At 42.9% G+C, this 25,010-nt stretch overlaps 2 protein-coding genes and 1 long non-coding RNA gene across 7 annotated transcripts in view; 2 read left to right on the top strand and 1 right to left on the bottom strand.

Annotated features, from left to right (window-relative positions):
* USP54 (ubiquitin specific peptidase 54) overlaps positions 1 to 22,723 on the top strand; it is a 94,004-nt gene extending 71,281 nt beyond the window's left edge. For 3 of the 5 annotated variants that reach the window (XM_081864196.1, XM_081864197.1, XM_081864198.1), the window contains exons 14-23: positions 181 to 406; positions 1,742 to 1,881; positions 3,317 to 3,490; positions 4,755 to 4,874; positions 6,018 to 6,204; positions 9,620 to 11,058; positions 12,898 to 13,016; positions 14,180 to 14,317; positions 20,328 to 20,517; positions 21,346 to 22,723. In XM_081864196.1, coding sequence (XP_081720322.1) covers positions 181 to 406; positions 1,742 to 1,881; positions 3,317 to 3,490; positions 4,755 to 4,874; positions 6,018 to 6,204; positions 9,620 to 11,058; positions 12,898 to 13,016; positions 14,180 to 14,317; positions 20,328 to 20,517; positions 21,346 to 21,998 — 3,386 coding nt within the window. In that variant the 3' untranslated portion in view covers positions 21,999 to 22,723. Of the gene's footprint in view, positions 1 to 180; positions 407 to 1,741; positions 1,882 to 3,316; positions 3,491 to 4,754; positions 4,875 to 6,017; positions 6,205 to 9,619; positions 11,059 to 12,897; positions 13,017 to 14,179; positions 14,318 to 20,327; positions 20,518 to 21,345 lie in introns of those variants that run through there. The other 2 variants (XM_081864199.1, XM_081864200.1) reach the window with 2 other exon arrangements.
* LOC309343211 lies at positions 7,345 to 8,063 on the bottom strand. The gene is made up of 2 exons (XR_014157188.1): positions 7,961 to 8,063; positions 7,345 to 7,604 (listed from the first exon to the last, which is right to left on the bottom strand). It is a non-coding gene; the product is annotated as an uncharacterized lncRNA (long non-coding RNA).
* A 1,857-nt stretch (positions 22,724 to 24,580) lies between the features above and the next one.
* Positions 24,581 to 25,010, top strand: part of PPP3CB (protein phosphatase 3 catalytic subunit beta) — a 37,388-nt gene continuing 36,958 nt past the window's right edge. The window contains exon 1 of the mRNA XM_081864343.1: positions 24,581 to 24,710. The gene's annotated coding sequence lies outside the window, so the exon portion shown is untranslated. The remainder of the gene's footprint in view (positions 24,711 to 25,010) is intronic.

Genomic DNA, 25,010 nt, shown 5'->3' with positions numbered 1-25,010 from the left:
GTTAGAAAGAACTGAATGGAAAAGTCCTTGGCTCACCTCTTTAACCAAAGGTTCCTCGTATTTCTGGGAGGGAAGGGTAGTTGTTGGTTAGATAAGCAATCTTTCTAGGATGCTGAATTGTATAGAGAGTGTGACAGAATAAAATTTGATTTTTCACTCATGTTCTTTGTATCTTATCAGCTAAAGAATTTATGGAGGAGGAGCCAAAGGAGCCAATCTCCCAAACGAGATCAAACCAACCCAACAGGTATAAGCAATGGACTCTAGGTCGGGGTGCGCACTATATGATGGATCAACAACCTCGTCTGATTCAAAGGATGGAATCTGGCTATGAAAGCAGCGAACGCAACAGCAACAGCCCAGTCAGCCTGGACATGCCTTTATCAGAGAGCTCTAGCACCTCCAGGTAAGTTTCATAAAAATATAACCTGGTTCCAGTTTCAGCGCTCTAAAGCTCAGTTCACACATTATTCTCTTAATAAATCATCGCAAGATTTCCCTGTTAACCACATTGGGAGCTTACATGGAGAGATGGTCTGTAAATTAGAATAAATTAAAAATCTGCACAGGCCTCCCAAAGGCTTTCATGGCTGCTAAATTGACAACTGAAGAAGAGTAGAAAAAGAGTTTGGATTTGATATCCCACTTTATCACTACCCTAAGGAGCCTCAAAGCAGCTAATAATCTCCTTTCCCTTCCTCCCCCACAACAAACACTCTGTGAGGTGAGGCTGAGAGACTTCAGAGAAGTGTGACTGGCCCAGGGTCACCCAGCAGCTGCATGTGGAGGAGCGGGGAATCAAACCTGGTTCATCACCAGATTACGAGTCCACCGCTCTTAACCACTACACCACATTGGCTACAGGTGCATGTGTTGAAGGGATGCTTTTCATCTCTCACTTTGCCCCATTCCCCAAGCGGGCAGGGCAGCCAACATTTGCCAACAGTGCCCCACTATCTCTTGCAAAGAGGAACAAGGAAGTCCCAAACTGTTTACTTTCTTGTTCCATTTGACTTTAGTTATTCCCACCCACTCTTTATGTTCTGTTCTAAACTGCAGGCAAGAGGAGCCGAGCAGCTAATATTAGAGATAACAGGGAATGATAATTGCTGGGGAGGGATTTCCTTGTTTCTCTGTGCAGGGAAACAGTGTTGCTGGGGGACAGAATTGCCCACAGTGGCCAGATAAAGAAGCTTCTGTACCTGTTAAGAGGTTAATGTATAAACTATGCCTAGGATCTTGGAGTTTGAGATAAAATATAAATTCACTACAGTGTTGGAAGTAAACAAAACACCAGAGATTTCAGCCCCTTGTTCTTAATTTTAGACCTTTCTATGGGAGTGCATTTTGGGGTTCTAAGGAGCCAGAATGCCATATGTGAAATACAGGCTAGGTCTCTAGCTTCTACTTTTAGGATCTGTATACTTCCGACTGAAAAGGTAAAAATGTTAACTAATGTTGAGGAAGGTATGGAAATCACCTTTTGAAGATCTGGCAGGTCTAAATCCATGGCTTCTAGGGCAAAGGCTATACAATAATACTGCACCTAAAGTGTAAAAAAGACTGGGAGGGCAAGGGAGGAACAAAATGGGGAGGGGTGAGGTGGAAAGGGTTTGGTCAGGTGTGGAAAGTGGGTTGGCAAAGGCCTTTGTGAGTAGGCAGGGTTGGTGCGTGGCACAAGCAAGGACAGCAGACCCCAGTAGTTCATATTAGAATAACCTTGCTTTTCTTTGGGTTAAAGAGATTCTCATATGAAGCGACCTGGAGCTTTTGTTCCTGCCTGGCGTAACATTCCCAAATCACATAGCAGCAGTATCTTGGAGGTAGAATCTGCACCAACTGCTAGTTGCTGGTCAAAGAACAAGCACGCCATCGGTAATGGTAAGGATTTATTTTCCCTCCTAAAGTACTTGCAGTCCTTGGAGCATGTTATTTCTATTACTCCCTCCACCTGCTGGTCCCCCCCCCATCCTCACACAAGTAGAAGGCATCAGAGCTGTGTCACACTAGCACAAGCTCTTAGTATTGGCGGCAGAGTATCGTTGGCCCTCAACACCAAAAGAAAGGCTGGTGAAAGCTCAAGGGATAGGCTGTGAGGGCTCAGAGTACCTGCAGTGCGAACAGAACACACTACATACACAATTCGCTGAATAATCAGGCATATTGAGAAAGGAATGAATCTTTTCTCTTATACTTTCAGTTCCATTTAACAGAAATGGCACTTGACCCATTTTCAGTTGTATTATTTTTGCTTGGTGCTGTGGTAGTGGGGAAAATGAAAAGCAACCACAATTAGAAGTAGGCTGTTGTCATCCAGAAAAATACATGGTTTTTTTGTAAACAACAAAGAGCCTGCTGGTACCTTAGAGACTAACATTTGTTACGGCATAAGCTTTTGTGAACTGCAGTACATACCATCAGATGTATGAAGCGTTATCCTAAATTGCGGCATGGGTGGGTATCTGTCTGTACACACACACACACAATCTGAAATATATTTACCAGGTAAATCACTGTTTAGATGCCTGCTTTCATTTTCAGTCTATTCCACACTGCTACATCTAGGTGCAAGAGCCTTCAATGGTGGAGCAGTGGTCATAACCATGGTTTGTAAAAGCATACTAAACAATAGCACAAAACATTGTTTGCAAACCCACTTCAAACTGGTTTCTAATTTGGGTTTATTGGCTAATTACAAGCTATGGTTGGTCACTTCATTGCAGCAACCACCCAGAAGTTGTAGGACTGCAACCCCCATCATTCCTTACCATCGGCCAAACTCCATGGGAGTTGTGAGAGTTGGAGTCCAACAGCCACAGAGTCCATAGGTTCCCAAGCCCTGCACTAAACATAGTTAAGCTTTATTGGTTGTGGTTTATTATGATGTCTGAAGAGAGAGAGAGAGAGAGAGAGAGAGTTAGTTAGTTTAATGTAGATTGAACTGAATTAGCAAAAGGAAATTGGGTGGATGAGAAGCCCAAGGAACAGCCTATCTTTTCCAGACTAATTTGGGGAACAAGAAATTGTACAGCGGTTTGGGTTTTGTGGTGAAAGAATAGAAGGTATAGGAGATGATGCTAAAATTGCATGCCCAGCAAGTAGAGAGGTATTGGTGTGGGCAGAAATAGCAGGTTTTCACCTCCTTGATAAGTCTCATATTGGAAGTAATTGCTTGGTACAAACTTTGTATGAGCTATAGTAGATTTAAGAAAACTGACCAAGTTTTTTTTTGGGGGGGGGAGTGGAATCCTGGAAAGAAAACGGCATGTTTATTAACAAAATGCAGTGTTCTTGATGTTTTTTTTTCCTTTTCAAGGCGGGGAGGTGCTTGTCTCTTCTAAGAGTGAACTGGATGAATTACAGGAAGAAGTGGCAAGGAGGGCCCAGGAGCAGGAACTTCGAAGGAAACGGGAAAAGGAACTGGAAGCTGCAATGGGCTTTAATCCCCGCCCAAGCAGGTTCATGGACCTGGATGAACTGCAAAACCAGGGTAACATGTATGGGCAGGCTATCCATCTTGCACAGAAGCGGTAGCATTGGGGTTGGCTGATCTGTGCCTAGCATGATAAATGGGGAGAGAATGGTTTACTACAAAGATCATTTCACACCTTTTGGGGGTTGCAGTGTAACTTCTGTAGCAGTTTCATATGTACTTGCAGAGTTTGTTAGATGTGTTTCAGTAGAAAAAGGAGGTCCTTAGCTTTATTGATTTCCTTTCCTTTCTGTACTATCATTGGATCCCAAAGGGCTCTAAAAGCATTAAAATAAGTGAAAATAAGTGAAATATTTTTTTACATTGGGGCTGCTGTCAAGAGTGAACTAGATGAATTACACCCAGAAGCTATAAAACGCCCAAGAATGAAAAACAAATATACAGATTTCCACTAGAGATAATATGTTTTGTGATACCTCTTATTCTGAAGGTTTTTTTTCCTGTCTATGTTCTATCCACTTTTAAACAAAGTTCCTCAAAGTAGTTTACAGAAATGGAGTTAATAAACCAACCGCTCTAACCAGTAGTTTGAACTGAGCTTGAAAATGAACAGAGAGCTAGGGAAGCTGTTTTTAAAACCGCAAGGTATGTTCCAAACAATCAGTTCTGGTTAGTTGCGTTTTCACTGCATTGTACACAGGCTGTCATTTCTGAATAGTCTTCAAAGGGAGTTCAACATATAATATGTTGCAGTAGTTAATTTGGACGTTGCCAGGGCATAGATGACAGGTGGTTAAGCCATCTCAGTCCGGGAGGAATCTTAGCTGGTGCACTAGCTTTAGATAATGAAAGGGACATCTGAAGTTGGTGCTGAAATTAACAGCAGTTTCAAACTGTGAATCTGACCCTTTAGGGGAAGAAGAAACTCTCCAGAGCAGGCTGAACAAATATTCTACCTTTTCTGGACTGAGCTTCGGTTTATTAGCCCTTATCCAGTTCATTACTGCTCCTGGGTTCCATATTTAGCCCACCCAGCTCCTCCCTGTATTAGAGGAAAATGAAGGATAAAACTCAATATCATCAACATACTAATGATACTTGCTTCTTAATCCCTGGATAGCTTGGCTGCATTTGACCCACAGTTTTCCCTCTCTTTCTCTCTGCTGTGCTTGTGATTCTGAGAAGGGTCTGCTATTCAAAATGTTGCAGAGCTAAGGTTGCTCTGCGTTAGGGAGGGGATGTTATCTTTTGCTGAGGTGAAGCGGGGAAAGGAAACTTGGAAAGAATGTCAATGAAAATGAAGAGTGCTGCCCCCTTGCAGGGAGGACTGATGGCTTTGAGAGGTCTGTGCAGGAGGCAGATTCAGTCTTTGAAGAGTCACTGCATCAAGAGCAGAAGGGAGACTGTGCTGCAGCTTTGGCTCTCTGTAATGAAGCTATATGTAAGTAATTCTTAATTGCTTCAGCTTACCCCGCTTTTTGCAGTTTACTAATATCTAATATCATCACTTAGGAAAGTAAAACTGGACAGGTCAATGCAAACTCACAGTTGGAAAAAGCTTGCGTGTGTGTCTTAAAAGTGTATGGAAGCATCTTCTTTGTGAGCACCATCATCCCTGGAATTCAGTCCTAGCGTTTCCCCATCCCCTTTTCCGACTGGGGCTCCTTTTGAACTAAGGCAATAGAAAGAGGAACAAAAATGTTCCACTTGATGCCAACAGTTCTGACTGTTCTACCTCCAGTTCTACCTCCTGCTTTCCAGCCGCCCGTCTCCCCCACGGCATACATTTCCCCCCCCCAGTTCAGAGACTGGTTTCTCAAAAAGTTTAAATTCCCAAAGTACAGCATATAGTTGCCTGATCCCCCCAGAAAGGAGAGAGTGTAAGCTGTACCAATTGAAATTTTGTGATGGAAGAGGAGGCATCAGTGTTTCAATAAGTTTAAGATATGTGCTGTGACTTTTGGGAACATGTGCTGCTGCATTTCTTTATTTTGATACGTTATATTTTTGATTGGCTGACTCTTTCCCCACCCTCCATTCCCTTCTTGCTGGTTAGCAAGGTTGCAGACAAACTGATTTCTAATGTCATGGCTTTGGAAGGTTGAAAGTATTTCTTTTTGGAAGTCTGTTCTCATGGATTAAAGGAAACAAGAAGGCAAAACACAGACTTCACAAAGGCTCTGGTAGCAAGTGTCCCAACTGGCTATATCTTGGATTTCATATCCTGACCAGATTCATTTGTATATAGAGTATTATTACAGTATTTGGAGCTAAACACGGCCATTTGAAATGAAACAATTAGTTGCTTCAATGCATGAGGGAGTGACCCATGTCACAGAGAAGAGGGGTTTCCTAAAAAAAGAAAAATAACAAAACTCAGCTTCGTATCTTTTCAGTTTTGATTAACCTGTTTGGACACATAGCTAACCTGAATGTGCATTAATGGGAACGGATGCATCCTTGTGGACTCTTCTGTGGCAGTATTTGCATGTTTCTTTTTTATGTTTTTGTTGCATCTTTTGTTTTTCTCTCCCTCCCCCCCAGTTTTGTTTTTGTTTCTGCTATGTTTTCTTTTGCTTTTTAGCTAAACTAAGACTTGCCATGCATGATGCCAGCTCTAGCACTCACAGCAGAGCTCTAGTCGATAAGAAGCTGCAAATCTGTATCCGAAAAGCACGGAGCCTCCAGGATCGCATGCAGCAACAGCAGCCAGCACAGCCGCCGCCCACCCGCCACCCGCCACTGGGGGGCAACATGACCCAATCTTCAAGGTAGACTAAGAATATTGCAGTACTCCAGATCTGAATTGGGCCTGATCTGGAAAGAAGAAGTGAGCTTATATGTTCCCCGGTTTGTGTGAAACCCCTTCTTTAACTCATGCCCCCAAGCAACTTAGAATATCGTGGACCTCTCCAGGTGGTGAGAATAATTGGATTTTGTTTTTTGGTGTTGAACAGTGCAAACCCTGATCCAGAACTAGGACCACAATCCATTGAAAGGTTAATGCCTCTGTAACAGATGTGGGAAAGGTGTCTTGTTTTAATGGAAATCTTCAATTTGGCAGGGGTAGGGGGTGGAATATGCACTCTAGTGCTGAAGATGGAAGTATACATCTCATTTTTAAAAAGTCTGCAAAGTATGCACAGTGGTTGAGGAATGCTGCTCATAAGGCAGTAAGCTTGCTGGTTTTGGGGGGTTTGCTGTGCTCATTTCTAAAGGCCACTCTTCTTCCATTCTTCCAACAGGGAATAATAGTACCTCTCCTTTTTTAAAGGCTGAGAATGGTGTGGGCATAGGAGCAGAGTGAATGTTCCTTATCCCTAGAGATACTGTGGATGTTGGCTAACAAGGAACCAGCAGGGGCACACAAGGAATTTTACTGCGTGTGCCTAGCTAAGGGGGAATCACAACAACAAAATGGCAGTTTAGATGCTGAGAAAACAAAACAGAACCACTTATAAGGAGAAAGAGAGAGAGAGAGAGATCCACTGCAACAGCCAAGTGCAACAACTTTGCATTAATTGTACAATAAAACAATTGTCTAGTAAGGTATTCAAAGAAATTGATAGTAGTTTGCTAACCCATGCAGGTTTTCTTCACCATAAAGAAAAAAAATAATAGATAGATGAAAGTACCATTTAAAAAAGAAGCCATGTGAAGGCAAAAATGAGAAGATGTGAATGAGTGAGAGTAAAAAAAAAAAAAAAAAAAAAAAAAAAAAGCTTTACAATACCAAAGTTGAATACACCATGTAGAGAAAAGAAAGCCCTTCTATTGATGAGTTTTGGTGAGACATCTTTGGAAATCACAATGATGACCCTGCAATAGCTGTCCACAGGGTGTGTGCACCCTAGCAGCTCAACACTGACTGCCATACAATCAGTTATTGTCTGATTTCTGCAAATCCTGAATTATTATTTTTTAACCAAGTTTGTGTGTATGGAGGCTTCCTAGTCTGCAAAGTAGTTTTAGAATGTGGCACAAAGTGTTTGAGTATGTTCTTCAGTACCAATCAAATTGTCAACGCCAAGTTACAGGTACTGAACCAGGATCAATACTTATGTGGTAGCAAGCTGATTTTTAAAATTGTATCTAACGTCCCAAAATGCACACAAACTAGCAAATAAAATGTGGAAGCATGCCCTTTTCCAAACTAGTATTCAGTGAAGTCCTTAGTACAGTGGTGCCCCGCAAGACGAACGCCTCGCAAGACGGAAAACCCACTAGACGAAAGGGTTTTCCGTTTTGGAGGTGCTTCGCTAAACCAATTTCTCTATGGGGTTGCTTCGCAAGACGAAAAAATCTTGTGAGTTCCCGCGGTTTTTTTCCGCTCCCCCCCCCTTTCCTAAGCCGCTAAGCCGCTTATCAGTTGTTCCACTGATAAGCCGCATAACAGCTGATCGCTAAAAGCCGCTAGACCGCTAATAGCACTAATCCGCTAAGCTGTCAATGGGCTTGCTTCGCAAGACAAAAAAAACGCTAGATGAAGAGAATCACGGAACGGATTCTTTTCGTCTTGCGAGGCACCACTGTAGATAGATAGTCAGTCAATCTTTGGAAGTATCCTGACTTCTGCTCAGTTTAGGAGCATACCGTTTCTTTTTCCATGCATTGGAGGGTTGCTTCCTGTGTTCTGAAATTTGGGGACTTGGTAGCAGGAAAACTCTCTTAATATCAAGGGGGATGAGAACCTCCCTACTCTAGTACTTCAGAGATGCATCTGAAAAGAGACACATGTTCAAAGTTTCCTCAGCTTCAACAATAGCTGTATCATATGGCCAAATTGCTTTATAGTAAAGGGCAAACAGCAATTGGGGTGGGTGTGAGAGAGTGAGTGGCGGGCAGGAAGTTGGTATGATCCGCACATCCAAACCAAGAACACATTTCAGACCTGGGACACACAGCTGCTTTTTCTTCAGAATAAAAGTGGCCAGTTTGAGTATGCTTTTTAAAAAGCATGAATAACATAATGCAGATTTATGCTAAGCCTTCTTGTTACAGCTTTCTGAAAGCCAAAATTCTTTGGGTTGGGGGCAGGCAGAAAGGGCTGGAGAAAAGAGACTCTGCCCTTAGGTATTTCTTCCAAAATCCATGCTAGTTTTGCTTCAGATTTAATAGTTCTCAATCTACCCACCTTATGGTGGTCGTTGGAGAGATGTTACATTGAGAACGGACCATATTGCCCCATTTCCTCTCGTTCAGACTGTTGTGGTTGTGACAATCACTTGTGGAGAAAAACTTAGAAGACATCAAAAGGTTATATCTTCGCCACGTTATCAGCCTAGAGTTCTGGTTATTTCCTCCATTACAATGTGCTGTGGTGTACTGTACACTAATTTAGATCCCTACGGCGTGTATTATACAGACATGAGTGAAAATAAGATCTCTGGAAAATAAAGTTCCATCACAGTTTTAAAATTTGACCTCACCATATGCACAAAAAGTATTCTTTTACGTATTATATTTTGTAGATATGTATCTGTTACAGAAATACTCATGTTAAAACAACATTACTTCAAAGGTAATTTTTAATGTGGAGAGTAAATCAACTTGTAACACTATTATAGTCACTGGTTCTCAGGGTGAAGAGTCAACTCCATCTAAAGTGCTTACTGGTTGAATCTTCTACATGATGGCTTCAAACTTCCTTTTACACTTGCTTTTAGAAAACTTCAACTTAAAAAAAATGTGGAGAAAATAAGTTCTAAGAAGAGTTCTACCATAACACAGTAGATGATGCACATAAGCTAGGAATTGCGTCTTCTTGGTTTTATGAGGATCTCCTCCGCCCTACTCAGATTAAAAAAACATACTCCATGTTTGGGTTTCCCTCTAGATATCTCCAAACTGCAACTGCATTTCACATGCACTTTAACTAGGAGTATATTGACAGAATGCACACCAAAGCTCTTTGTTATGTATACTGCTTTGGGAGTGATGATGATAAGTACCAATGGGACTCATGCCTGTAAGAAGACTAAATGTTATCCTGAAATCAGTAGCCTTTCTTCTCCCACCCCACCAATTTATTATTTTTTTAAAATGCTAGAAGAATTAACAATGTGCCTTGTTGAAGGTGAATTAGAATGGGCGTTGGTGGAGCACAAGGGGTTTCAAATTCCTCCTAAGATTTGTTTTCCAATTAAGAAGCACTAAAAACTGACTGTGATTTTATGTGTGTTTCAGTGAACAGACTGGCCCGCTCCAAGTACTGCTGAGCCAGAAGATTGTACTGGAACCCAGCAGAGAAGCAGAACTTGGGTCCAGTTCTTACTTCCATCCACCTGCTTCCCATCATGAAATGCAGTCATCCTATCCCAAGTCCTTTCTCCCACCTCCTCCTGAAAGCAACCCCTCTTGCAAGCCTTCTCTGAACTTTCAAACTGCTTCTGCTGGTTTCAGTGATCGAGCTCCCTCTTTTCCAAGTAGACATGGGGTGGGTGACAGATCCACTGGAACGGAGAATGAAATCTGCCATGATCCAGTGCTAGAGGGAGTCTCTCCCACTAGTCTAAAAGACAATAAGGATTGCAGCAGTAGCAGTAAGCTCGAAGAAGTGCATAACATAGTGGCTTCTCTCACACCATATTGCAAATTGAAAAGTAACATGGTAAACTCTGGATCTTTGCCTACGCTCTTCCCCTCTTCACATCCAGCGCAAGCACCATCTGATAAAAACAGCATTCATAATCCATGCTTCAAACCATCAGGTTTTTCAGAGAGGCCTCTTGTTGAGCAGCAGTGGGCCAATCACGCCATAACCCTGACTTCTCTTTCCCCTTTGCCCCACTGTCCTCCAGATCCATTGCCGACTGCAAATAGGTACCCAAGAGCAAATAGCCATGAGAGTTTACATCACTCACAGGAAGAATTTGTCAATGGGGGTTCTCTGAAACCTGAGATGATCAGTGCTAAGGGGCATGTTCGCTCCCTTGCAGAGCAATTTCAGCGGTTGCAGGGTGTCCCCCAGAAGGAGGGCACTCATGAGAAAGAAAGGGAAGTGTCTGTCTGTCATGATCAGTATGCTCCAATGTTACAACAGGAGCCCTTCAGCAATCCTCAATTCCTAGGGCATAGGCAGCCAGTAGTTGGAAGGCAAGAGAATGGAATATGGCTTGCTGAGAAGTTGAACTCGTGCCTGAGTTCTAGAGACAAGTTCAGTTCTGGAAATTATTTTAGTGCTCACAGTAAAATGTCTGAGAGTTCTGGATCACACAATGAAGAACTGTGTAACAAAGGGGAACAATGTTCCGTAGATCCTGACTTATCCCCAGGGAAGTTCAACCACGAGGGAGAAGTGAGAGAGGTGAATGACGGCAATCTTGCTGGCTTGGTTACATCTATGCCTGTGGACTGTTGGGTAGACAATGTTAAAAGGTATTATAGTTCTCAGCTGGATTGCAAGAGTGCTACCTGTCTTCCGGTGCCTAGGAACAAGTCGCCTGTGTCTCATCAAGTAGCCTTTGGGGAGGACCCAATACAGAAGCACCCACAGTGGAATGAAGACACAGAACAGGAGATTTCTGAGCTGGAGTCACTGTATCAGGCTAGCTTACAGGCATCTCAGACAAGCCAGTCTGTATCGGGAAGGCTGGACAATCCCTGGCATCCATTGGGCAAGACAGGTAATGTAAATGCTATGAATTGCCATATATATATATGGGGACCTAGACTGGCAAAATATTGCAAGTACTCAGTGCCTTGGAGTGTATAAAAGGCATTTCAATTTAAATTAAAGGCCAGTGGCATTGCATGTTTTGACATATATTGCACCAGTTGGTAACATTGGGAGTTTGCAGTATAATTTCTGTTGCTCAAAAAGGCACAATATGAAATTTTTGGAAACAAATGTGTAAAACGAACATGTCATGAAATAAATGCTTAAAGCACACAAGTTATGCAGAGAAATCTATATCGCCAGGAAAATGCTGCCAACATTTTCCTCTGAACTGATATGCTTTGATGTTCAGTTAATTTCTTCATTTGATCTGTGCACGTTCCTTGTAAAGGTTTCCCTCGGTGCGCAAGTCTATCAAGCTCCATGCAAAAGCTCAAACCTCTGCCATTAACTGGAGTGTTCTTGTACTATTTCCTACAAGTCATACCTACTTTTCTTCTATGCCAGAACCTCAGATTTGATGGGTTATTATTCCTCAGAAGAATTCAGTTTTTATGAACACGATAATCAACAGTTTTGTAGCAATTCTCATTAATCATGACCTATCTTCAGTCAAGATAACCCTCTTAGCTTGGCATCTGGAACTGCATTTTTTACAAACTTTTAGCAAGCTGTGGCTTTTCCTAAGTTTAAAAAATAGAAATGTGCATTTCATGAGGAAGAAGCCACGGTTATGCAATATTCTGACATTGTAGGATGAGTCTTTTACTCAGCAGTTCATGCCTGCCTTTTCCCTAAATTGATGGTAATAGCCAAAATTGGACTGGTAGAATAGAAGGGGTTAGGGTAAGGCCCTTGTAATAATAATAATAATAATAATAATAATAATAATAATAATAATAATAATAATTTATACCCCACCCTCCCCAGCCAAGGCTTGGCTCAGTGCAGCTAACAAGCAATAATAAAAACAAGTTGAATGAATTCAACTTAAAAACAAGATTAAAATACAACAATTAAAACATTGAAACATTAAAATATTAAAATGCAGCCTCATCACAGGTGGAGAAAGGAAAAAGAAAAAAGAAAGAAGAAAGAGGGTAAGGGAATCAAATTGGTTCCAAGCTAAAGGCCAGGCAGAACAACTCTGTCTTACAGGCCCTGTGGAAATAAATTTGTAGTCTTAAGGTAGTCTTCCCCTCCCCTGCCATATCCTTCCTTCAATCTTTCCACTTTTCCTGGTTTTGCTCCCTGTATATGCTGAGCTTTCAATGCTCCTAGGCCAGCATGGGTTGTAATTGAGAGGCAACAGGATGAGTAAATTTAATTCCATGTGTTGAATGGCCATGCCCTACCATTCTTCCTGTGTTCTGCCATCAGTGGCCTTTGAGTGCTCCAAGCAAAGTTCAGTTGTGCAGCTTAGTGAAAAACAGTCACTGGTGCAGACAGTGCAGCTCCTCTGCCAAACACACACATAGTTTTTCACCTTGGTTAATATGAATAAAACTAAGGCAATAGCTGTGAGAGGTACAGTATACGAATATGAAACTAAGTTATGAGTAATTTAGCTATTTTTTTTACTACTGATAATCTGTGTAATAAAAATGAAATGGAACTGTATAATTTTAAATTGTGACTTAATTGTTTCTGAACCTTAAATATGGTGTCCTGTAAAAATAATAGGTTATGGGATAGATTATAAAGATCTCTGTTCTTTTTGCTAGCTCTCATAGTTTATACTACTGTACTGGTCACTGATGGTTGGCAGGAAAAACCTGAATGTTTTACAGATGTATACTTAAAAGTTCAGCTTACCACTACTTTTCCCCCTCCCCTTCCCCCACAGCATCTGCAAACTTACCTACCAGAAAGATGCGCGGTGTAGCTTGCATGGGTCTTTCAAAAACACCAACAGCAGAGATCGAACGTAACCTCTATGGAACCATTGCATCTCCAGTCTCCAAGGTAGCAACACATTGTACATGTGTGCTGAAAAGAGGGTTGTGTTAAATAAAGGAATGCTAAAAAGATGTGAGGAAATGAAGAGGTAGAAGCTGGGCAGTTATAAATACTTGTTTTAGATTAAACCTTTCATCATATCCAGCATTAGAAGTAATGTAAAGGTAAAGGGACCCCTGACCATTAGGTCCAGTCGCGGACGACTCTGGGGTTGCGGCGCTCATCTCGCTTTATTGGCCGAGGGAGCCGGCGTGCGGCTTCCGGGTCATGTGGCCAGCATGACTAAGCCACTTCTGGTGAACCAGAGCAGCACACGGAAACACCGTTTACCTTCCCGCTGGAGCAGTACCTATTTATCTACTTGCACTTGACGTGTTTTCGAACTGCTAGGTTGGCAGGAGCTGGGACCGAGCAACAGGAGCTCACCTCGTCGCGGGGATTCGAACCGCTGACCTTCTGATCAGCAAGTCCTGGGCTCTGTGGTTTAACCCACAGCACCACCCGCATCCCTAACATTAGAAGTAGGGGCAACTAAATAAGTTTACCTGGTCATGATCCTAATACCTTTTTAGTATGGTTTACTGAACCATAAGATGAAAGAAATAATGTTCTAAACCCAAGCACACATATGCCAGTCCTTTCCCAGTGGACTTAAATCGATACAGAGCAAACTGTTCAATTTCCACGTTCTGCTGGAACAGTTCTTGAGCTGGGCTAACCTGATGCTGAACATAGTTGCTGCATTTTAAGATGGCTTCTCCACATCCAGCATAATACCATTATTTTCTAAATCTGATGCAAACTGATTTCTATTGCTTTGCAGCCTTGGGTGGAACCTAACATAGTGCTAAGACAGTTGTTCCATCAATGCAATTCTGCAATGGAACATTCTCCCTCTCTCCTCCCACTGTGCTAGGGGTTCCAACAACCCTCTGAAGCAGATTTGGGGATGGCATGGAGCATGTTTAGGGGAAGAAGTCCTGGGGCACAAGTGGAAATCCATTCGTAGAATGCCCCGCTTTGCTTCCTTATTTTTGCCATTTCTGAAATGGAAATGTTAATGATCGATGTAGTTTCAGTGTCCATTTCTGAAACTGCGTGTCATATTGCTGTGGTCTCCTTTAGCTAACAGTGTTGTATGCCCGTTTTCAACGGCAACATCTCTTCAGGTACCATACCCAAGAAACCACGGCAGAGAGCCAGAAGAGGAAATGTACAGTGCAGAGAATTTCCGCCGCATTGCACGTAGTCTCAGTGGGACCGTCCTCACAAGCAAGGAGGAGACACTTGTTTCTTCCCACAGTTTTGTAAGTACAAGATTCAAATATGAGTGTGATTGAGTCACCCCCCCACCCCAAATAATTTCTTTAGCTTTATTGCCAAGTTCTAAACAGGGGGGACATTTTAATAAGCTTGTTCTATGAGCCGTTCTTACATCTCTTCTCATTTAACAGAAAGTGCCTTCCTGCTTATGCCATTGGCACATTGGTCAGTTAAGTTTCACCTCTCTTTTAGGTTGTTTTGCTGTTTATAGTACCAATATTCTAAACCAAGGGTAGCCAGTCTGGTTCCTTGCAGATGTTTTGGATTACAACCCCTACCATCCAGGACTAGTGGCCATGCTGGCTGGAGGTGGTGGAGAGTGTTATAGTCCAAGCCTTTTTGAGGGCATCCTACTCTGTATCTAAAACCTTTCAACTGCTTTTCCAACACTTTCCCTCAGAACCCCACATCCAAAGCCTTTGCATTAAAAGATTGTGAACAGCCATGCAGTCAGTAGGGTGCTATGGCCAAATTTCAAAGATTCTAGGGCTGTGTTTGGTGCAACATACACTCATTTCTACTAATCATAAAGTGCTTCAGAGTGCAATCCTGTATTCAGAAGGGAATTCCACGGTGATCAGTGGGACTTATTCACAGGTACAACCTGCCTGCTTAAGCAATCCACCCAATAGTGCTTCCCTTCCTCATCATCTCCAAAACAGAATACAAGTCCTTGGAAATGAAATACACTTATAGAGACTCTATAAGAGACCCTTACAGGAGTGTTCCTTTGGGGCAGGAATGCCTCAAATCTTTCTTCAGAGGGCATATGGTATTCAGCTCCCACCTTGAGTTTTAGAATCACTGGAGATGGTGAATATGTTTTGGAAGGATAAATCTGAGTTTGTGTCTGAGGAATCTGCAGGGAAGATGGAAGAATTGGAACTGGAGACCTGAGGATACAGACTGATAGAAAGATCAGGATATCTGGGAAGGGCAGAGAAGATCTTGATTTTCAAACCACATGCAATGGGAAGACTGGTGTAAGGCATTTATTCTTTGTGTTCCCTGTTCAGGGACAAATAAATCATGCATTTATGCAGCATGATGTCTGGAATTTTCTAAAGCTAAATCCAACCCCTTTTTGCTTTTAAACATGGAGTCCACTTCTCCCAAGAGGAAGCTACATGCCCAAATAGGTGGAGCAAGAGCCCTCCTGCTCCATTCTCTTGACAGCATCAACATCAATAGTTTTCTCTGTGGCTTTCTTCCACAGTGAGCCCGCTATACCTTTTCTTCCTTTAGCCATCTTTTTTAGTCTTCCTCATTCTCATTTTGCATTTTTGTTCTCCCTCCCTCAGTGTACTTTCCCCAACAATCATGTGCTTTGGGTGCAATGACCTTCTTTAAGTAAGTGTTGGAAGGATCGTGGCAAACCCCTGAACCCCTCAGATGTGACTGTTCTGCCTCAGTGCAGGGCACACGATGGCACTAGCTAGCAGTCAAAAACAGGCTGAAACAAGCATGCCGCAATGTATTTTTTCCTTTCGATGCCATTCTGTGGGAGCACACCCTTTCAGCTTTGGATGCCTCAGGCTCCACCTTCTCCCTCATCACAAACCTGCTCTCCCCCACCCTATACTTTCGGCTGATCCCAGTGCCATAGCAACTTTTCCACATTGGTACTGGCCTCAGGTTCTAAACAAGCTGGGGAGAAAAGAAAGCTGCTGCTGACTCTTTTCCACCAGGAGATCCTATGGGAAAGGGGAAGGAAGGAAGGAAGAAGAAGCAGTGCCGTTCACCAACTTCCAGCACCAGTTGCAGCCCTTCGTGGACAGGAATAATCCTGCTTCAGTATTCATGTGCTGGTGACTTCCCATTTGGATTACTGCAATGCTCTGTGCCTGGGGCTGCCTCCGAAGACAGTCTACAAACTTCACTTAGTTCAGAATATGGCCATGAGTGTATTAAGTGGGCCTGGGTGAAATGAGCCCATAGGCTTCAACATATTCACTGGCTCTCAGTTTTGTTTCTGAGCTGAATTCGGAGTGATGGTTTTTGATCTTTTAAGGTCCTTCACCATGGCTTGGGACCAGGGTTCCTAATGGACTCCCTCCTCCTACCTGTACCTGCCCACACAGGGACATCTTCGGAGGCCATTCTCAGGGTGCTGCTGTTGCCAAATGAGGTGTGGCAGGCAGCTACGAGAGACAGGATTTTTTGTGCGGTGGCACCTTAGCTGTGCAATGCCTTCCCAATATTTTATTTTTACACACACACACACACACACACACACACACACACACCTGACATTTTCATTGATGCTTTTTATTTCCCCAGATCCTTTTAATCTATTTTAGCTTCAAGGTGTATTTGGTTTTATGCTGTATTATACTTTTTATTGTCAATTCTTTTACTCTTCTTGAATATGAGATTGTTTTGTTGCAGTTGCTTGCCACCTGAGAAGAGAGGGGCTTATAAAGACTGATAGCAAAAAGGAAGAGAACAGAGACCCAGGCTAAACTTCTCTAGCAGTGCTGAACACCCACCCACACACCCATTTGGTTTAATATCTCCAGTCTTTGCTCCTGTCCAGATTGCCACAACTCCCTGTTTTGGGAGACAAACCAGGCACATGTCTATTTATTAACAACTGCCCACTAGTTTGGCAATAAACTGCTTGTGGTGGGTTACCTTTTAGTATTAAAAGGAGTGGGACATCTTATGTCCCTGTGTTTTGATGCTTTAAGACTTTCGCCCCTGCTCCCCAGCCCAGTTGCAATACCAGGCTTAAAGCAGTAGAATGTGAGGGAGTAAAACAGAGCAAAGGGAGAGAAAAGGCTGCTCCCATTTCTTGCCTTCTCCTTTTAAAAGTTTTATCTGCCACTGCTGTTTTGTAGCTAAAGCCGTTGATTGCATGTTAAGTATGAATGCATTTGGTCTTGCCCTGAATTGTTACTTCAGCCGATATTAGGACAAACTCCAGCAAATGTTGTTGTGCTCTCCTGATATTCATGTCCTTGGCTCAGAAGGTGAGATCAATGAAACATCAATGAAACAATTTTGGATTCATTCTCTGTGCCTGAATCACTCTCCTTCTAGCTCAACCAGGCATGATTCACCTCATTCTCACCTCTCCTTGTCCTGTTCTCCAGTAGGACAATTGCTTCAGATATAATAATCACATTCAGGCTTGGGACTATGACTGCTTAGAGCATATACACTCCATCCATGCTGCCAGTATTGAACCCAGCACCCACTGAAAATCTTGCACATAAAATCAGTTTGTCTAAAGGATTAATGAAACCAGTTGCTATTTTGGGGGGTATCCTTTTATTGCTTATGTTGGTGCTGATGCTCTTTGCCCTGGAATGATGCAGACAACCTTCTGGAAAGACTTAATTAGTTGGTCTCAACTTCTTTACTCTGTTATGCAGTGACAAGTGGGACTTGCAACAAAATGTTGCAGTTCAGAGTGCTCCTGTTCAGTGTTGGTCATGTCTTCCGTCAAGATAATTCCATTCCATTTCCTCCGCCTCCTTATCCATTCCTGCCCCAGGATTCCTTGTCCACTCAATAAGCTCGAACCTCATTGGACTGTTGAGGGTTTTTATTGGTCTCCTTAGGGTTTTGATCCACAAGTTTTATTTAATACTTTTTCAAACCTTGATGTTCCTAAAGGTTACTAATAACTTCCTTCTGTTTGTGAATGGTACTGTTTTTACTACCTAAGGGTTGGCACTCTGAAAATTGAGTTTGCTATTGGTGTATACAATGTTTGCCAAGTAATGTTGGTGTACAGAAACTCTATTTTATTAAGTTAATAGTATATGAAGCATTTTTATTGATACTTATTTCCCGATGCTGTATATATCTGGCATTTCAATAAAATTTTGCAGGTTGTTTTTTTAAAAAGAAATCAGCAACAAAAAAGTGATTCTTCAAGCATTTCTGGTCATAGTCACCCATTGGTTGGTGAAATAACCAGTCTGTTTGTCTGTACCTTGACTTTCTCATCTATGAACATGTGGGTTGATGGGAATGGTATGTGTCTGATTATCGAAGGGAACTGTGGAGCTGAGCAACAGGCAGCAGTGAGCAAATTCACTGAGCCCACAAGTAGATCCTTGGTTTCTGAAACCTTCAGGAAATCACTGGAAAGTGTAGACATGGGAATTATTATTATTTATTATTTATACCCCGCCTATCTGGCTGGGTTTCCCCAGCCACTCTGGGTGGCTCCCAACCGAATATTAAAAACACAAGACAGCATTAAATATTAAAAACTTCCCTAAATAGGGCTGCCTTCAGATGTCTTTTAAAGTAAGATAGTTGCTTATTTGCTTGGCATTCCACAGGGCAGGCACCACTACCGCAAAGGCCCTCTGCCTAGTTCCCTGTAACCTCACTTCTCGCAGTGAGGGAACCACCAACGGCCCTTGGTGCTGGACCTCAGTGTCCGGGCTGAACAGTGGGGGTGGAGACGCTCCTTCAGGTATACAGGACTGAGGCCCTTTAGGGCTTTAAAGGTCAGCACCAACACTTTGAATTGTGCTCGAAAACGTACTGGGAGCCAATGTAGGTCTCTCAGGACCGATGTTATATGGTCTCGGCGGCCACTCCCAGTCATCAGACTGGCTACTGCATTCTGGATTAATTGCAGTTTCCAAGTCACCTTCAAAGGTAGCCCCATGTAGAGCACATTGCAGTAGTCCAAGCGGGAGATAACTAGAGCGTGCACCACTCTGACGAGACAGTCCACGGGCAAGTAGGGTCTCAGCCTGCATGCCAGATGGAACTGGTAGACAGCTGCCCTGGACACAGAATTGACCTGTGCCTCCATGGACAGCTGTGAGTCCAAAATGGCTCCCAGGCTGTGGACCTAGTCCTTCAGGGCCACAGCTGCCCCATTCAGGACCAGGGAGTCCTCCACACCCGCCTGCCTCCTGTCCCCCAAGAACAATACTTCTGTCTTGTCAGGATTCAACCTCAATCTGTTAACTGCCATCCATCCTCCAACATGTTGTTAACACTCAGATGTTTGTTGCACCTGAGATTGGGATGAAGGCAGGTTACAGATAGGTTGTGAGTTGGAAGGGGAACTTCAGTGGTCATGAGGGTACCTAAACTGAGAACTGCTTATAAAATTTCTGGTTGGATATTTGAAAAGGGGGCGTGAGATCTCCAAGTCACGACCTGCCCTTTTTTTTCTTACTGACAGCTGGCTTCAAAATGAGAGTTGATTACGATGCAGAATTCCTTCCATCCTCTTGCTGCTCTTTGATGGTTTTGCACAGTGTGGGATTGCTGAAAAGCAGACACACCAAATTCAGATTATGAATAGAACTAAACCTGGCCTTACTTACCTGGTATCTATGCATTGCATATGCCAGAGATCTTGATGCATCGCAACCTGGGAAAAAACCAAAAAAACTGAACGTCCCTGTTAATGCTTCATGTTATCCTGACCCTCAGCTTACTTTGAGTGTGGTTTGTGCTGTCCACATACTTAACATGCTGGAGATATTACGGGTTATGTCCAAGGACAGCCAGTATTGTGCCCTCTAGATGTTGCTGTAGCACAGCTTCCATCCTTGACCATGGGCATCTTTATTTATGCTCTGTCTCTAATCCACTTACTGTAATTTACAATGATGACATGTGTTGTTTTTGATGAAGACCATGGTTCTTTATTTATTTTAAAAGTTGACCTTAGTAATTTTATTCATGTCTATGTCTTCAAATTACGTTGCACTAGATTTTGCAATATTAATAATAATAAAATAAGTACAATAAACAAGGGTTTTTTAAAAAATAAATAAATCTTGGCAATTCTTTTTTACAAGTTCTGAGAACTGTGATGGCCACACCTACAACTTTTCTATTCCTCTTCACAAGCAGTTGCATGCCCTTTGGGGAGTGACCATATCACTCAGTTGTCCCTGCACTCTCCCCCACCTGTTATCCCAGTTCTTTACTTGCCTGGTTTTCCCCCCGGTTCTGTGTTTAATCATCATTTTCAATTCTATTTCCCTTTTTCCCTTTTGTCAAAAGGAAGTGTCCAATGAGAGGAAAATGCCAGTGGAAGCCAGACACCGTTCCTCCAGCACCACTTCCCTCACTTTCCCTCACGATTCTCCTCCTGTGTTACCCTTTGATCCCCAGCACTATTCAACCCAACTGCAGCACCTCTCCCATGATGCACCAGTGCCTAGCATGGTGGGCAAGACACATAGGCCATCAGGTAATCACTGGGCTCTTCCTCCTCCTCCTCCTGTGTCATGGGAGAGTAAGTACGCCGCTCTTTCATCAGCTGTAGCACAAGGCTGGGCTCTTCTGCAATAGTGATGCTTTTGATCCCTCCAGCTGCCTGGAATGATGCATGACCTTTCCACAATATGTTGTCTTAACACACCGCACTGCTCAATCTATACTGTAGCGAGTGGGCATATAAAATAACCTGTTCATCTTTAGCCTATGTTAAGTAGCAGTATTTCTTCATCCTGTCATGGAGGTATATCTGTCATATGACTATATCCCCCCACAAAGAAAAGGGTGTGAGAAGAGTTGGCATTGTTTGTTTAAGTTGTTGTTTTTACATACTAGTTATAGGCTTATCAAGTTTGATGGAGGTATGGGATGAAGAATATCAGTCATTTTCTTCAATATTACAACACCCTACCATCCTACCGACCATTGAAGCCTTTACTCTTGAGAAGCGAGGGGCAGTACTGTGTTGTTGTTTTCTTTCCCCAAACCTGAACCTGTTGCCTCTTCCTTCTAACCCTGGAGTCACCTTTAGGAGAAGGAGGATGTATGATATTTCATATCTGTCGTAAGCACCCTAGTGACCCTGTGTGAGGGGGCCGTAGTCAGGTTTTGCCTATAGTTCAGTATTGTCCCCAAGGAATGAATAGCAGCTATTTACGAATTTTGCTAGTGTTTTGTTTTAAAGCACTCAAAACACCTTTGCTAGTAGCTTTTGAGGTACATTGTTGATATATCATTACTTAAAAAACCAACAAAAAACATCTGCTCGGGGCAAATAATTTTACATTTTTCCTTTTCTCAGGAAATCAGAAGAACATCCAAAAAATTTTGGCTGTGCCTGACAGGGGTGAAACTTTCCAAGGTGAAGACAACCCAGCTGTGGCACTGAACTATGGGAGCCTCACGTACAAACAGCAGGGCCTGCCTTCTCAACTTGGGCAGAGACCTCTTCTTAATCAACATTTAGGAAGCAAAGAAGCATCTGGCCCCGCTGGCCACTGGCTGCAGATGAGTCACACTGCCAGACAAACAGCAACACTGCCAGATAGACAAACAGTACACTGGGGATACGCTGCTCCAACAAGCAAGGGATCACAAAAACATTTACTCCAGCAGCCACTGCAGCAAGGAAAACGGGATGCTTGTGCCGCTGACTGTAGGTCGCCGCTTGGCTCGAGTTACAGTACCTTAAGCATACCTCAGTGGGCTTCAAGAGACACAGGTGGCTTTCAAGGTTGTCCAGTGCCACCCACACAGGCCAAGGCTCCAGGTCCCAGAAGGGTAGATATGCCCCCAGATGAAGACTGGCGGCAGAATAGCTATACCTCTCAGCCTGGAGCAAGGAGAGTGTTGCCAGTGCACATGATAGATGGAACTTATTCATCTGCTTCCGAAGCTCACCGTAGGATGCTGGCCCGTGCAGCTGCTGCTTCCATGCACAACAGCAACTGGTGAGGTCTCTTTAACTTCAGAAGGGATCGCCCCCTTATGAAACAGGTTGTCCGAGCTATAGTTGATAAGACAGCAAGATTTTTTTTCAGTCCGTGTCTGTGCCAGTCTTGTCTTTAAAAGTAGCTATACGATAAGTGAAAGCTAATTGCACTGTGTTTCTGTACTGCCGAACCGCTGTCCATGGGGAACTTTTTGGAGACTCCATTCTCAGCCTCTCTCCACAGAAAATGGTTTCAGGCCCACTAGCAATTGGAAGAAGAGCAAGAGCTGCAAATGAAGTCAGTTGTTGACAACAGGCTATGTTTAAAAGGACTTAAGTCATGAAAAGCATCGCTACTAATCCCATACGCCAACCCATTATTCAGTTTTGAGTTCTTCTTCTCCGTTAGGTGGGGCCTGATAAACTTCCCATGTTCTCTGAAGTTAGAGATTTGGCAGTGCTTATGGGTTAATGAGGCAAATGTATCCTTCTTTGTGTTGAGATGTTAGGCACAGATGACTGCCGTAGGTGCTAGTTCGGAGCTGGAAAGAAGGCATAGCTCATGTGTAAATCAGGCCTTCTCCCACTTCCTCAAAGCAGACTAACAGTGATTCAGAAAGCAAAGACTGTTAAGGCTGCACACTTAATTATAACATTGTAAACACAGAATCACTTTAACTATTTTAGGGTCAAACATACTTGCCTTTGTAAGTATTTTTCAAATAAATTTATGAAATAGTTATATTTATTGGGTGGTGTATGAATTGCTCTTTTTGTCTTTCAACCAGGCGATTTAAAAAACCTAACAAACTGGTATTCTACAGTTCTTGCACATTCATTAGCTCTTACTTTTGCTTTGCACATGAGCTGCATATTATGGAAACTATCCCCTGGCATCTGATACAGGTTCGCTCATGAGCCTGTATTTGGAGCAAACCTCTGGAAACAGGTAGGACTTCCCACTCTATAGGCAGAGGTCTAAGAGTACCGTGCTGCTATGTTTTTGGCATCCGTCTGTCTGGAGAGACAAGGGAGTGTGCCTCCAGAGGTGAAGACAAACGGCTGCATTAGCAGCACCAAAGTAACCTCAGGGCGCAAGCCTGGGCAGTGTGTTTGGAGGTTTTTGACTGCCCAGATGACAGGACTCCCCCTCCCCTCTCATCCTCACTGATGTGGTCCAAAGAGAAGCAGAGCTACACGTTTGACACCAGCTTGGCTACAGGAGTTGCTAGACGGGGGCGTACCAAGGCACCATCCAGCCACCTTAGGGACTCCAGATTTGCGTAGGATTTACTTCTTAGCCTTTTCTTCTCCCAAAGATGTTCCTAACTCACCAAGGATTTGAGACCCATCAGCTACCCTCACCTGGTTTAGCCAGCCAATCAAAGCCATTTCCAGGGTGTGGCTGCTGTTACATGCTGGCAACTTCTAGTAGCCACGGGTGAAAGCTGAGTGCAGGGTATGGACCAAAGGTGGACAAATTACCCCAGAAGCAGCACAATATGCCCCCCAACAGAGATACTACCTCTCCCCTAACACCCTATACTAGTGTGGTTATTCTATAAACATATGTAGAAGTTCACCAGTGTGGCTGGATGAAGGCCAAGAAGTTCAAATCCCAGCTCAGTCATCAAGCTTGCCAGGCAACTTTTGGCCAATCGGTCTCATACCCTACCTCATAGGGTCATTGTGAATATTAAATTGAAAGGTAAGGCACATGTATGCTGACCTGAGCTCTTTGGAGGAAAGGGGGGGGGGTAATTAAAGATAAAAATTAAAAGATAAAACAATTTGTTAACAGGTAAGGAATCTCCATACCATCTGCTGCCTGTCAGAGTTAGTCTGAGACTTTATTTGAAGGAAAACTGCTCTCTGCCTGTTAGAGGGGCTGGGCTGGCTACTGACTTCCATATGATCTCCGTTCCTTTTGGGATTTTTTTACATTGCCCGTAGCTCCTGCTAAAAGGTAGGTGTGTTGAATTGGTAATTAATTGCTTTTAAAAAATTAGATATTTTGAACTTAGGAGCTAGCTCTACCAGGAGTGTTGGTGTGTGAAAAATCTGAGCTTTGTGAATTGTTCTTCTTTGTCTCATTGCTTGAGTCCTGCAAGAACCTGGCACATTGTTACATTATCCTTTTAGGAAATATCGTCAAAGACTTGCCAGTGTTACAATGAACACCATTGTTTGCTCCCACACAGAAACTATTAGACTGAAAAGTGGATTGTTAAGTTCTTGACCTCCATATAAAACCTAGACTGCTGCCTAGTGTTCCTTCTAAATACATATGCCAAATTGTCATCCTGCTCGACAATTATGCTTTTTTTCCTAGTGCAACTTACTAAATGTACAGCTCATTTAACATGATGCTGTGGTTTCTGGGGTTTGTTTTTTGTTTTTTTGCATGCAGTCTGAGCACTGAGCTGCAGATAATATTTTTACACCTGACCTAAATGTGATATGGTTGCCCATTCAATTTTCAGTATTCCTCTGTAGCACTGTCTCTAGTAACAACTACGCTCAGAGCAACCTTTTAAAAGCTCTCATGTCACCTGCTAGTGGTGATGCAGGAGCGATCAGCTGGAGTGAATTGCCTTGTTACAAAGCTGAATAGAGCACAGCTGTGCCAAAAACAGTCTTACTGGGCTGCAAATCAAGGCCAAAGGCTCGTATCAGCGATGTGCGAGCATCATTGTGAACCCTGACTTCTGATGCTGCCTCGATTCTGGTGAAAAGTAAGTACATTGAGTATAAGGTGAAACAGAGGCTGCTATTTCACTTTTGATTTTATTTTTTGCTTTGTAGATGAGGATTTGTGAAGACACTGGTTTTCTTACATTTTAATACTTTTAAGGTGGTAGAATAAGGTAACAAAAGACAACACACAAATTAGGTTACAAGGTGGTGATCTATATGCCCTTATCGTTTGGCTGGAATCCAGGCTAATGAAGAAGGTGCTAGTGAGAGGGGCAAGGGTTAGCTGGAAAATAAATGCAAATTTGATCACGTTTGAATTCCTACATATTGTAAGTATT

The sequence above is a fragment of the Podarcis erhardii genome (genome assembly GCF_964252035.2).
Source record: "Podarcis erhardii genome assembly, chromosome: 5".
Classification (NCBI taxonomy): domain Eukaryota; kingdom Metazoa; phylum Chordata; class Lepidosauria; order Squamata; family Lacertidae; genus Podarcis; species Podarcis erhardii.
This window is presented reverse-complemented; position numbering and strand designations above follow the sequence as displayed.